At 39.9% G+C, this 14,798-nt stretch overlaps 1 protein-coding gene across 1 annotated transcript in view; it reads right to left on the minus strand.

The window, feature by feature from the left end:
* PCSK5 (proprotein convertase subtilisin/kexin type 5) overlaps positions 1-14,798 on the minus strand; it is a gene marked incomplete at its 5' end in the record, with an annotated part of 476,836 nt that overhangs the window by 182,336 nt on the left and 279,702 nt on the right. Inside the window, 4 exons of the mRNA XM_011947042.1 lie at positions 1,024-1,217; positions 2,902-3,004; positions 7,410-7,553; positions 12,954-13,090. Coding sequence (XP_011802432.1) covers positions 1,024-1,217; positions 2,902-3,004; positions 7,410-7,553; positions 12,954-13,090 — 578 coding nt within the window. The remainder of the gene's footprint in view (positions 1-1,023; positions 1,218-2,901; positions 3,005-7,409; positions 7,554-12,953; positions 13,091-14,798) is intronic.

Genomic DNA, 14,798 nt, shown 5'->3' on the forward strand with positions numbered 1-14,798 from the left:
TGATGGCTGATTAGGGCCCAGACTCTGTGTTAATGCACAGATTTTTGTTTGGTAAGGTTGCAAATTACTTCTATTCATTAGAAAAAAAAAAAAGAGAACACTTCCCCAAATTCTACTTGTATGGCCATGTAGAAAATTATTAAATGATTCCATTGAATAGGATTTCCATTTTGCCTTTCCTGGTGGACTACAGTACCTGATCATCTTTCCGCCCTGTTTGTTACCTTGCAAGTTCCCTTATTAGTGGCTTAAATAAGTCATTGACAAATGTTCATTCTACTCTTAAAAGACAGTCATATTTTTTGAACTTTTAAAAAACTATATTTTGATATCATACAGGCCTGGTGTCTATTTGGTCAGTGTGCGGAAAAGAGCAGGCCTGAATGTTGTCCTTTGCAAATCTGCTTGTAAGGTTGGTCCATGGCTGGCACATCTGGGAACTTGAATTTTGGGAGGGTTCCCACTACCCTGAAAAGAGTGGCTCACTTTGTCTAAACTGTTTGTATAAATAATATGGTTTATGGGGAACACCTATTTTCCTCTGAAGAGTCTGGAATTTTGGTACGTGTGAGGTCTGACCAGCCCCCAGTGACAACCCTGGGCCCCGCGTCTCTAATGAGGTTCCCTGGTAAACAACATTTCATGCATGTCGTCACAGATTGTTGCATGGGGAACTGAACACGTCCTGCGTGGCTGAACCGTGTCCCATACGCCTTTTCCCACTGATGATTTTTTTGCTGTAATATCTCCTATCTATGAGTTCATGAGCACAACTATATCCCAAGCCTTGTGAATATTCCCAGCAAATCACTGAATCGGAGGGTGGGCTTGAGGATACCCTGATAAAGTTACAAGCATTTTTACATAAAGCTTCTAAAGGGTTCGCTTAAAATAAATGAACTAGATCCTGTTTGATAGGAAGCACAATTCCAGATTTCACAAAGAGGACTATCCCTCCTGAGGTCACTCAAATGAAAACCCCACAATTCTTCTCTAAAACCCAAATATTTGAAGTGAGCTTACTGGTATCCTGATATGACCCATCGGGGCAGTGCGTAACACAGCTGTTGGTTTCTTCATTCAGAAAGTATCCATATTTGCAGGACAGGCACTGGTCACCATGGCTCCCAAAGCAGGACTCACAGTTGGGGGCACACTTCCTGCAGCGCTTCTTGTCAGCGTGGTAGTGGCCAGGTGGGCAGCTGGAGACACAGATCCTGCATTGTGAAACAATAAGAAGGCAGCATCACAAGCGAAGCAGTCCTCAGCATTCTCTTGCAGGTGCTGAGCAAATGGCTGAGCTCAGCCTCCAAATCACTTTTAAACCAGGATGCCAACACCACAACCAGAGAGCCAGATCGTTTGTTAAACTTCCTCCTGCACAGTGTGCTGAAGCAGCAATGCAGTTACCCAACACCAAGTCTACCAAGACTTGTCAAACCATTTCCGGGTTTACACCTAGCCCTTGAAAAACGATGATGGTTAAGAGAGGAAGGTTATAGGGGTGAATCAGAAGAAAACTATGTGGGAACCACGACTTTATTCAAAAAGGTCCCTTTAATAAGGTGTGACTTCTATTTTCATGTGTTGTTTGTCATATGGATCCTGTATGTGCATATGTGAGTGGCGGTGGTGGCTATATGCTGTTGTCTAAATTAATATAAATATATTTAAATTTATGTTGTGTATGAGAACACTTAAAAAAAAAACTTTCTTGTTTGCTCATAATGGAAGGACAGAGTTTTATTTATCCATTCAACAAATATTTACTGGGCACCAATTAAATATCAGGCATTTTGCTAAGTGCAGGAGATAACAGAGGCTGAGAGACAGTCAAAGTCCTCCTTTCTTTTAAGGAATTTAAATTCCAGAAGACTAACAACAGGAATTCTTAACATGTCTGGGTCTGTCTGGGGGACTGGAGTATGAAGGAACCGTGAGGCAGCTCTGCTTAGTGAGTTTCCGCCTGAAGGAGGAGGGAGAAGGTGGGTGAGGCTGTGGGAGACAACGGGAGGTCAGGATGAATTCTGATTGGGGTAGTCTCCATTCTTTGGCCCTGCCCAGGAAACGTATCTGCACAGCTCAAGCAGACACCAGGGGCTCAGAGGTACAGGGTCCGCCTTAGTGCCCAGGGCAGAAGAGTGAGATCAAGCAGGACCAACCCCTTTGCCACACTGATGGCCTATGTGCTGGGGAATGTGGAAAAGCATCAGTTTGGCCTGTGCATTGGCATCTTTGTGAAGCCATGAAATCGAGTATCAGTGCGGTGGAAAGGACACAAAACTTGTGTGAGATGGGAGGAATAAGTTCAAGAAACCTATCATGATGACTGGAGTTAACAATTCATTGTGTACTTGAAAACTGTCACGAGAGTAGTGTTTAAGTATTCTGGCCACAAAAAAAGATAAGTATGTGAGCTAATACATAAGTTAAATAGTTTGATTTAGCTGTTCCAAAATGTGTGTATGTGTGTGTGTATGTGTATGTATACACACATACATATACATACATACATACACACATACACACATATATAACATCAGGTTGTACATTATAAATACATGCAATTTTTACTTGTCAATGAAAAAAAAGAAAAAGAAAGGTCTGGAGGGGCAGGTGCTTAGCTGGTCCCTCCACCATCCTCCAAATGTGAGAGAAGACGTTGCAGTTTCACAGCATACACGCACATTTTGCGTTTTGTAACTCAGTATAGTTTTCACCACTCTGAATAACACAGGGAGGCAGTCGGCCTGCACAGCAGCCTCTTTTCTATGCTTAGGTCCTGGTGGGAGAATAGTGCAAGATGCCAGTGGCCTGCACACACCCCATGGTATTAGCCTTGCAGGGACTCCTAAGATGCCTGGCACATGCTATGGGGATGTGACTTGGCCCCTCTCTTACCTGGTATTGTTTTTCAGCTTGTAGTAGTAGTGCAAACAGTCATTGCAGTGGTCTGGTCCTGGCCCGTCACAGCCAACCTCACTGCACTCAGGGTCGCAGGGACCTTTCCAAAAGACATTAGAACAATACTTGGAAAAATGATTTTAGAGCAAGTAAGCTTTACCTTGAATTTGCTATAAAATAAGTCTTTTTTTTCTTATGTAGAGAGTTTAAGACAGAGGAATAATTTTCAATGTGGCTTTAGGTCCAGAGATGAGCTCTTGACTTTTTTTGACTTTTGATTCTTAGGCAACCTCAATTGCCTAGGTATAAAGAATGTAAATCCTAGTCATGCCCTGGTCTTCAAAGCACATATGGCTGCCTCGTGGTAGACAAATATTTTAGAATTCAAATGAACTGTAGCAACTGGAAAAAAAACCAACTGCAATTAAGTATGTGTAATAATAAAAAGATTGGATTTGTAGAAAAGAGAGAAGTTGTTGACAAAAAAGAAAAAAGAGTTATTATTTAATGCCTGGACCAAATGACCTGTCTCATTTAAGATCATTAAAGCTACTGAATACCTCTCAAATACTGTGGCCGGGAAGAAACACCATTATGGCACCTGGCACAAGCTTATCAGCATCCAGTCTCAGACACAGATAATAGATTTAAAATTGCTTCCTATACAAAGGCCAATGGGCAATTTGGCAAAAGAAAATGATATATAAATTTAAAAAAATGCAAGCAAGTTTAAAGGATTCCAGACCTGAGATGAAAGTTCCCAATCTCTCTTACTACTTATTCTTTGGTATAGAACTGGAGAGAATGCACAGTAAGAAAAAAAAAAAGTCAGAAAGATGGAGCACTTTTGTGATTGATGAAAAGCTTTCTAATGACATGGGCTAGTTTTAGACATTTTTAATTCTTCTCTTCTTTGTTTGCCATATTCTGGAACATTTGGTCTCATAATCTGCAAACTCTTCCCCACTGAAAATTCATATGCTTTTAACTAGCAATAAATATATTGAACGAAATGCACATGTAGTAAATCAAGGGTAGTAGAAAATCTACTTATTTTAACCCAAAGGACTTACTGTTATACTTTGGTTTCTTTGAGTCATTATGGGACTATGTTTCACAATTACTGAATCACAGAAACATAAAATGTCAGATCTCGGGTGGAATGACTTAGAGAAAAATCTGGTAGTCAAATACCCTCATTTTACTGATGAGGAAACTGATTTTCCAAGAATTTCAGTGGCTTGCCCAGTATCACATGGTGAGGAGAGGGGTCAACGTAGGTCCCGATACCTAGGTAAAAATTTCCTGCTTAGAGGTAGCAAATCATGTACTAGGGATGACTTCTCCGTCTGAATGGAAATAAGTCATTTCAAAATGCTGCAGACTTGAATATACTTCTGATTAACTGCAAGAGTCATTTGACAGCACTGCTTATTTCTATTTTCCCCAAAGCTTCAAACTGATCTCTAAACTCCATAGCGACTGCAACTTGGGACATTTCAGCCGTCTGCCCTCGTACACCAGGGGAAGTGGTGTCCCTGCTGCCTATGGACTGAAGTTCAGCCAGCTGTGATCTCACAGTCCCTGGGATCCAATGACACAGCATGGGAATCTGGTTATGATAATGCCATCTGTGTCTCTAATCTCAATGAAGGTGAAAATTGCAGCTCCAAAGGAAAGGAGTCATGGGTGGCCCTAAATTTTCACCAGATGACTTCTAGAATTAAAAAAAAAAAAATCCCAAACATGTATTCTTGATATTTGCCAAAAGGGCTCTCACTGTATGGCAAGTTCACATGCTGTGCTGTTTCTTTTATCTTAAACTGTCCCTGATGCAGTTTAGCATTGTAGGTTGCAGGATAATAATGCAATAATTGTCTTGGTTCTCTCACAAGTGCCAATGTTGATGTTTTAGAGATATAATCAGAAAAACCACAAAGATGTATAACTGTTCTAAACTCAACATTCCAAAATTTGAATGCAAAACATTACCAAAATATGAATAAAGAGTAACAGCTTACTATTACACTCTATTTATGTTATTTTGGATATACTTTCTCCTATCTGAGAAGACAAAATAGTTTGCTAGTTAAAATATAAATAGTAATGCTATAGGCTCAAAGCAAAACATCACAAAATCTAATACAATCCAGCTCTGATTAGCTCGATTGGTCTTAATTTCAAGCATGTTGATTCTAGGATGCTATTTGTTTAGAATAAAAGTAACTACATGTGTATTTAAGATACTCTGTTCAGGTGGTTAATGAAGTACTTTTATTTTCAGTATTTAGAGGAAAATCTCAGAACTGCAAGAAAAAATATTTCTCATCTAAAGATACATTAAACTTGTATTTATAGTTCTTTTTATTTTTTGAGACTGAGTCTTGCTCTGTTGCCCAGGCTGGAGTGAAGTGGCATGATCCCGGCTCACTACAACCTCTGCCTCCTGAGTTCAAGTGATTCTTGTGCCTCAGCCTCTCCAGTAGCTGGGATTACAGGTGTGCACCACCACACCCGGCTAATTTCTTTTTGTATTTTTAGTAGAGATGGGGTTTCACCATGTTGCCCAGGCTCATCTCAAACTCCTGAGCTCAGGCAATCCACTCCCCTTGGCCTCCCAAAGTGCTGGGATTACAGGCATGAGTCACCTTGCCAGGCCTATAAATAGTTCTTCATTAGAAGAAGCTTTGTCCATTATGTGTTCTATGTCATATCTCAGAAGGACTGAATGCTCCTAGGAGTGCTAGCCAATGCAACAAGACAGTAGTCAGAAATAATGATGAGAAGGACAACAAAGCTAATTTGCAGATGCTAAGGCTGTAGTACCTAAACCATCCCAGAAAATCAACACTAAACTATATAAATTAATGAGAGAGTTAAGCAAAGTGGCCATATATAAAATAAATACAGCCAATGGACTTCCTACACACCAGCATATACTAGTTAGAAAGCAAGGAATATTTTCCACTATAAGAGCAACAAGGCCCAAAATACGTAGGTGTAACACTAACAAGAAGAAAACTACATAAAATTAAAAGATTTCAGTAAAATGGGACATGATCTATGTTTTAAATGGAAAGATTGTATGTTGTAAAAACAATTCTTCCCACAAGATTGCATATAAATTCAAATTAAATTCCAATGAGACTTTTAAAGGGAGACTTAAAAATCATTCTAAAATTCATCTGGAAGAATAATAAGGCAATAATTGCTATGGAAATGGGAAGCAGATGTTCTACAAATATAAAAATACATCATGAAATGAAAACAAAACACTGTGGGTGGTATTGGTTTGAGAATTATTAGATTGATGAATCAGAAAAGGTGGAACCAGAAAAGATGCTGGTATAAGATCTTACTATATTGTCATAAAGGAAGCATCCTAAACTAATAAAAAAAGAAGGGATAGTTACTCAGCCAATGATGTTAGTCTGTTTGGAAAATAACTAAAGACAGAGCTTCAATTGACACTATATGTCATAAACCAAAATGAATTCCAGATGAATTAATGGCCAAATGTAAAAAATAAGAGATTACCAAACAAAGCATGTGAATATTCAGTAGACATTAAAGGATGAAACTTCTGCAAAAAATCAGTGTTATATTTGAGACCATAAACTCCAGCCTCTAATAGTTTTTTGTCAAAACAACACAAAACAAAACTTACATTCTCAGTGATAAGTGAGAATATGTTTTCAGCAAATATGAAACAATGTGAGAGACAATAACATACAGAGTGTTCACAAAGATAAGAGGATTACTGCACTTTGAATAGAAAAATGGGTAAAAGACAGTTGTATTTAATTCAGAGAACTACAGAGGAAAAAGTTTAGAATTACAGGCAATCAAAGCTCTATTAAAACGTTCACCTCTTTCTTTTTTTACTTTCTTTTTCTATTTTTTTCTGTTGGCAGGAATGAGTGTAATAAACAATCACATAGCTGGTCACAGTGTAGACTGGTACATCTTGTCTGGATAGCAAGTGACAAAATGTTTCCAAGCCCTAAAGCTGATTATCCTCTTTGATGCAGTGAGTCTCAAAACAGAACTCTATTCTAAAGAAATAATGAAGATATAGACAAAGATTGATAAATAATACTGTTTATCCAACCCGTGTTTAAAATAGTGAAAACTCTGTAAGTGAAGTATGTGTCCCAGACTATGGATTAACTATATATTACAGTACAATCACAGTATGGACTATTAGCTTTGTAGATAACACATATGGATATTTGAATATATAAGTGCACTGATATATACACACACACAGATATTAAGGGGATAAAAATAAGATGGAAGAAAATATGTCAGAATATGGGTAGTATATTGCTCTGTTCTATCATTCCATTCCATTCCATTCCCATTCCATGCCCACTCCCACTCCACTCCACTCCCCTCCCCTCTACTCCATTCTATTCCATTCCATTCTATTCCATTTCCCCCTGTGGTGGGATGACACATGAGCTTTCTCTCTTTAGGCTGTATCCCACTGGAAGCCAGCTCACCTGCATAATCCTCCGTGCCATAGTCGTCTGTGGGGTCTTCAACTCGGCTATAGCGGAACCGTTCCACTTTAGGAAACTCATTGGTTGGTGAATATGGCTGCACGGAGGTGCCATAGAGGACCAAAGACCATTCTTTCAATTTGCCTTGAGAAATAATAATGAAATAACAGCATGACCAAATCTTCCCTCTTTAGCTTTGTAACATCTTTAAGTCCTTCTCACTCAAGAAAAAGCAACAGAACTGTGGGAAGCAGATGGATATGAATCACTACGTCAAACGCAGAGCTAGAAATGCATATTTCTCACCATTTGCAGAATTAACTATTTAATAATTCACATACCATATATGGACTGAGCACGTACTACAGGAGAGGCCTTGATTTAATCAGCATTTATAGGAAGACTGAGAAACAAACTTCAGATTACTGGATCAAGGGCTGAATTTCAAATTACAAATATTTAAGAGAATCCTAGAACTTAATAGAAGGCTTTGTTTTTCTAGGTATAAAAGTCTTATATGGCTGGGAGCGGTGGCTCACGCCCGTAATCCCAGCACTTTGGGAGGCTGAGACGGGTGGATCACGAGGTCAGGAGACTGAGACCATCCTGGCTAATATGGTGAAACTCTGTATCTACTAAAAATACAAAAATAATTAGCCAGGCGCAATGGCATGTGCCTGTAGTCCCAGCTACTTGGGAGGCTGAGGCAGGAAAATAGCTTGAATCTGGGAGGCGGAGGTTGCAGTGAGCGGAGATCACACCACTGCACTTCAGCCTGGGGGACAGGGCAAGACTCCATCTCAAAAAAAAAAAAATTTTTTTTTTTGGCATTATCTAACTTGTTAATAAGTAGATAGAACAACTCTTTGTTCTCCCTAATTCCTGGTATCAGTCATTCAATATTAAGAATACATCACCAATTATAGTATCCTATAGACCTGTGCTGTCCAACGTGATAGCCATTACACACTTGATTATTTAAACTTAAAGAACTAAAATTAACAAAAAATTTTGAGATTCAGCTTCTCCATGACACTAACCATATTTCCAGTGCTTAAGAGCTGTATGTGGCTAGTGGCCACCCTACTGGACAGCATTTCCATCACTGCAGAATGTTCTATGGGTTAATGTGCAAAACAGCATTTTCTCTCTTTTTTTTTTGATCTTGCTCTGTCACCCAGACTGGAGTGCAATGGCATGATCTAGGCTCACTGCAACCTCTGACTCCCTGGTTCAAGCGATTCTCCTGCCTTAGCCTCCTAAGTAGCTGGAATTACAGGTGGCCACCACCACACTCAGCTAATTTTTGTATTTTCTAGTAGAGACAGGGTTTCACCATGTTGGTCAGGCTGGTCTCGAACTCTTGACCTCAGGTGATCCACCCACCTTAGCCTCCCTAAGTGCTGGGATCATAGGCGTGAGCCACCGCGCCTGGCCCAAAACAGCATTTTCTGGTCAAGAACGCCTTGAGACCTGAGGCAAGTGTTTCACCTTCTATGAGTTTGGATCACTCACAAGGAGCATTTTGCTTTAGTTTAGTTCTTATTTGTTAACTTATTTTTTTTTTTGAGGCGGAGTCTCACTCTGTCACCCAGGCTGGAGTGCAGTGGCGCGATCTCGGCTCACTGGGACTACAGGCGCCAGCCACCGCGCCCGGCTAATTTTTTTTTGTATTTTTAGTGGAGATGGGGTTTCACCGTGTTAGCCAGGATGGTCTCGATCTCCTGACCTCGTGATCTGCCCGCCTCGGCCTCCCAAAGTGCCAGGATTACAGGCGTGAGCCACCGCGCCCGGCCTGTTAACTTATTTCTTAGCTTCATAAAATTGTTTTCAATGCAAAAAGTAAAAAAAAAAAAAAAAAAAAAAAAAAAAGAAACATGCCTCCATTTCATTAAAGTTAGTAAAATTGACCTCAAATGGAATCAACCCTAAGCAGGAGTGATTAAGACAAAACCATTACAAACATAGGCATATGCTGGTAGGAAGGCAGGATGCCCCTCAGAACCCCTCTCACCTTGGCTTAATGCATAGAATCCAGACAAGGTCAGGGGCTAGGGTCTGGGGCTAGCTCAGAGAGTGATGGATTTCAGTTGTCAGCTTGCTTCATCTATTAGCATCTACCATCACCGTCAAATCGATGTTTGATGTTTTTAAGTGTTTACTATATGCTAAGCACCGGCCTAAGTGGTTTGTAAGTTTTATTCCATTCAGTGTTCAAAACAACTCTAAGGTAGGTACTAACATTCCCAATATATAGAGGAGGAAACAGAGCCACAGAGGTTGGTAACTTCCTCAAAGGCAGTAAGAGGACAGACCGGTATTAAAACATACTCCGAGTCCAAATCCTGTGTGTTTAAACAATACGCAATATTGTCTCCTATTCGTTTCTAGGAGTTTAGGAGCCTTACATTTAAAAATGAACACATTCTGTGATGCATGTATTTTTTTCTGTACATTGGACCAGTACAATTGGTTTATATGTGGTTTGCCCTCTGCCAGCTTTTCTTTGGACTTATTTGTTAATGACCGTGCTTTTCACAATCAGGGTGTTATTTAGGCCCAGAATTCTAAGCAGCATGCATTAGGGAGTGGTAAGAAGTGAATGATTGCTGGAAACTGATGACCTATCTGATTGCCTTTAGGTAGCAGTGCAAAAGAGAACCCATTTTCCTTATGGCATCTCTCAAGTGTACAAATGAAGCATATAATACAAGGACACTATAGGTCATCCTAATCATCAGTCACCTTAAAACTCAGTTCATTTTATTTAAGATCATTTTGGATGCAAAAGTTTACCCTCTAAGTGCTTTGAAGAGTGCTGTCTCAAAATTGATTATTTCCCTTTGTGCCATTTCTGAAGGACATCATAAGCCCACTAGGGATATCCTTCCTGTGTAATTCATCTCTTTATATTTCACTTATTATGTAATTTTGTTTCCTTAGGACCTCTACTACGATTCACATCAAATAACTGCCATATTTGGGCCATCATTTTTTTTTTTCTCCTCTACCCCTTTTTCTGTTTGCTAAATTTTATAGATGATTTTGCAATTAATATTGAAATCTGTTATTATGAAATAGCTCTGTAAATACAGAAGGAGAAAAATCCATCTTACTTGCTAACACATAAATGCAATCTGCATACATAGGTTCAATGTGCCAAAAATCAAAACAACACCCTCAAACACTTTTAATATGTATTGTAACAGTAAATAAATGGGAAGAAACAATAAACAAATAGAAATTCAGTTTGGAGCCAGGAAGTTCTATATTTGGGGATGAGTCTACCATTTTAATCGGGCTGGAAAATTCTATAGATGCAACTGAAATTCTACTCGCTTACTGATGTAATTAATCCCTTATTAATCAGAGAGGAAGAAACCTATCATAGGATTGTATACTCCAGAAACAATGATACAGACACATGCGCATACACACACACACACACACACACACACACCCATAAACAGGACAAAGTCCGTTACTAAAGGTGTAACTAATCCTGAAATGAAAGGTTGAAGGAAAGATACACAAAGACTGTATGTTTCTATTAAAGTCTCCAGGTCAGTGATAGCATTAGGGTATCTCTCGTCTGGTGTAAAAAGAACACCTCGACACTTCTAAAATGACTGCAAGGTGACTAGGGTTAAATGTGAACATTTAAATAGTATAAGGAGATGCCAATGCTATGAAATAGGTAACTCTAGATTACCTGAGCTACTGTAGAGTTTTAAATGCACATAATCACAGTAAGCTCTGTAGAGACTCAGAACTTCTTGAGGGCAGAGGGATTTATATTCATGGTCCCTGACCCTTAGATGCAAAGCATGGTTAACCAGTAGCCCTTAGGAGCAGCCTGGGCTTATTATGGAGAGTGGAGTTGCTGGTGTCTGGTGGTAATAAAGCACAGACTCACGTTTAGTTAGTTTTATAACTGTTTAAAATGCTCAAAAACATACTCTCTCTGTCTGCACCTTCCTGGGCACACAACTGCCACATTTGACAGTGTTTATTTCTCTGGGGTCTCTTGTCCTATGAGTCCTGCAGTGATGCCTGCTAATGGATCACAGCCCAGTCACCATGCTTCCATTTCACCTATGTGCCATGACCCTGTGCATCCTCATGGCAGGGGCAATAAGCATGTGCTGCAAAAAGGAAGAAAGGAGAGAGGAAGGTCCTGGGAACTATGCAGATTACGAAGAGGTGAAAGGGTCTAGAAACTCTGGTCTAAAATCTGCATGTTTTCTCTATCAATCCTGCCTTGTTGACAAACATTTGCCTTCTTGATAAAAACTTGGTAACCACTATATTCAGGCTGCATTCTGGCAGTGAGCTGGGCACAGATACTCTTTAACGAAACATTTATCCTGATTCATTGTGACCTGGCCACCATTCTGGATTTGACCTCCCTGATTATGGGATCACTGTGGCAAACAAAGATGAACCTCATTATAGAACTAGGGAAGAGATAGCCAAAATGTACAGTCAACAATGGATCTCTCAGAATGAGTAACTTTCTCAGATTGGCAGGCAGAAGTCTGGCAAATGTGCCCTTTATCCCTGTGTTCTGCTGTGTGCCTCCTTTGCCCTGAGCAGCTAGCTGTATCTGAATGGTACACACTCCTACAGTTACAGAATGTCTAGGTTACTTTATTCTGTAATCTGGAGAGGGCTAGAACTGGATGTCAGTCCTAAAACTTCCCCCAAGCCCGGTTCTTCTAAATGGGACTGGACAGAGCATTGAGAAGGAGGACTTTATCTGACGGCTGAAGATGTGTTCATGGATGGGTGGGAAGCTAGTTAGTTATCAAACAGCTCATTCACTGCTGAGCCACTCTGCAGGGCTCTGTAATGGGCAACACAGTCTCTCACCCCATGTTGCCTTATACTTTCCCTTATTTTATATTATAAACAAGCTTTACAGGTTAGCATGAAGACGGGAATAGGCTGTGTGCAGAAACAGACTGCGCCTACCTGAAAAGACCTTTGCTAACATCATAATTTCTGTTTAACATGTCAAGAAGCATTTCTTTTTCCTTGGCTCTTGAGCTCATGCAGGGAAGAATATCATCATCATTTTCTTTGGTGGTACCCAGATTAGCTGGCATGGGCTGAACTCAATGTCTTGCCTAAGCTGAAAAAGTAAATTTAGGGAAAACTAAAACGAGATAGATAACTAAGGAAGCCCGTCTCTTCTTGTGAAATTATGCAGTTGAACTCATTGCCAGTGGACAGGCTGGCTTGTTTACAGATAAAGGAAGTCTGGGAAGCTGGTTGGAGATGTGGATCATGTATTCTGAAACATCAATCAAAAGCTGTCATGTTTTGTTCTATACTATATGTATTCTTTATTTCCTATCCTTAAGTTATTACCTCTCAAATGGTAATCTTGAAAACTGAAAAACGTGCAGGCAATTCAAAGCACACATGAAATTAATCACTGGAAAAAAGATGCTAATATGTGAGTGTGAAACACTCTGGCCAAAATATACTCCATCATTTTCTTCTACACAGTAGACCAATGTATAGAGAGGGAGTTCTCACCTGGAGTCTTAAAGTTCCTTAGCTGAGAGGGAGTATCATAAACTTCAAGGACCCAGTCACCAGCAGCTCTTTCCCCCCAGCAATGAATGGTCATGAACTCCCAGTTTTTAAATCCTTCCATGGAGTGATCAAATAGCCTGAAAGAGAACCATAAAACATTGCTATGTGCAACATTTCAAATCCAGCGAGGGTCTAGTTAAGACCAAGATCAACACTGTTTTTTGTACCAATTAGCAAGTTCAGCTGGGCACTGGAGCTGCTCTTACATATATATAAGTCACTGTTTTACCACAGAGAAACAGAACCGGGGCTGGCTATGTAACAGCAAATCTGGAAGGGAGAACCCACTGGGGATCAGGAAAACCAGGTTAAGACTCTACCTACAAGACTGACAGTAGAGGACTGAAGACGTGGAGGAACTGGGGCTCTCTTATACTGCTGATGGGAGTGCAAAATGATACGAGGTTCTGGAAAACAGTTTGACAGTTCTTATAAAGTTACACACACACTCACCATACAACTCAACAATCCCCTCCTACCTATTTAAACAAGATAAATGAAGACATATATTCACACGAAGAACTTCATATGAAGGTTCGTAATTCCCCAAAACTGTAAACAACTCAAGTGTCCATCAACTGGTAAATGTGTAAATTGTGGTACAGTCGGCCCTCTGTATCTGTAGATTCTGCATCTGTGAATTCAATCACAGATTGAAAATGGATGACTGTATATCCATACCACAAACTACCCAGTAATAACTACTAATACATACCATGACATAAATGAATTTAAAAAAACATTATACTAAGTGAAAGCCAGACACAAAAGACTACATACTGCATGATTCAATTTATACAATATTCTAGAAAAGGCAAAATTGTAAGTAAAGAAACAGATCAGTGGTTGCCAGGGGCTGGGGAAGAGTGAGGCAAAGAGTCATGGAGAATTTTTGAGGGTGATAGAATTGTTTTATATGTTGAAAGTAATGGCGTGTGGCTATACAGCAACACAGATTTGTCAAAACTCACTGAATTATTCACATAAAAAACAGAATTTACACTGTAGGTAAATTATGCTTCAGTAAAAAGACTGCCCACTAATCTTATCCAGTTCAGGGAGTCATGCTTGAAATCCCAGCCTAGATCCTGCTCTTTCAGCCCTTCCAGTGATTTCCAGAGCTCCGAATTTGCAGTTTAAAATCTCTTCCTGCTTGAAATAGCTAGAATTATTCTGTTTCCTGCAATGGAATCCTGAAAGATATAAAGTATGAAGGGAAAGAAAACAGATTCCCTTTCAAGAATAAAGAGACATTAATAATGTATAAAATTAACATATTAAGAAATAAGTGGGTGCGGTGGTTCATGCCTATAACCCTAGCACTTTGAGAGGCCAAGGTGGGCAGATCACCTGAGGTCGGGAGTTCCAGACCAGGCTGGCTAACATGGTGAAACCCCGCCTCAACTAAAAATACAAAAATTAGCCAGGTGTGGTGGCACACCTGTAGTCCCAGCTACTCAGGGGGCTGAGGCAGGAGAATCCCTTGAACCTGGGAGGCGGAGGTTGCAGTGAGCCGGGATCACACCACTGCACTCCAGCCTGGGTGACAGAGTGAGACTCCGTCCGTCTCAAATAAACAAACAGACAAACAAACAAACATATCGCTGATGCGGGTCTATAACGTAGACTTGACTACCCAAATAAATATCCCAAAGATACAGAAGACAGAAGACATTTTTTGTAAAGATGAAACCTACATAGTAGAAAGTGGAAGATGGGGCAAGTCCTTTTTTTAATAGTACTTTAAAAAATTATGTTCATCTGGCCGGGCGTGGTGGCTCAAGC

This window comes from Colobus angolensis, unplaced genomic scaffold (assembly GCF_000951035.1).
Source record: "Colobus angolensis palliatus isolate OR3802 unplaced genomic scaffold, Cang.pa_1.0 Scaffold257, whole genome shotgun sequence".
Classification (NCBI taxonomy): domain Eukaryota; kingdom Metazoa; phylum Chordata; class Mammalia; order Primates; family Cercopithecidae; genus Colobus; species Colobus angolensis.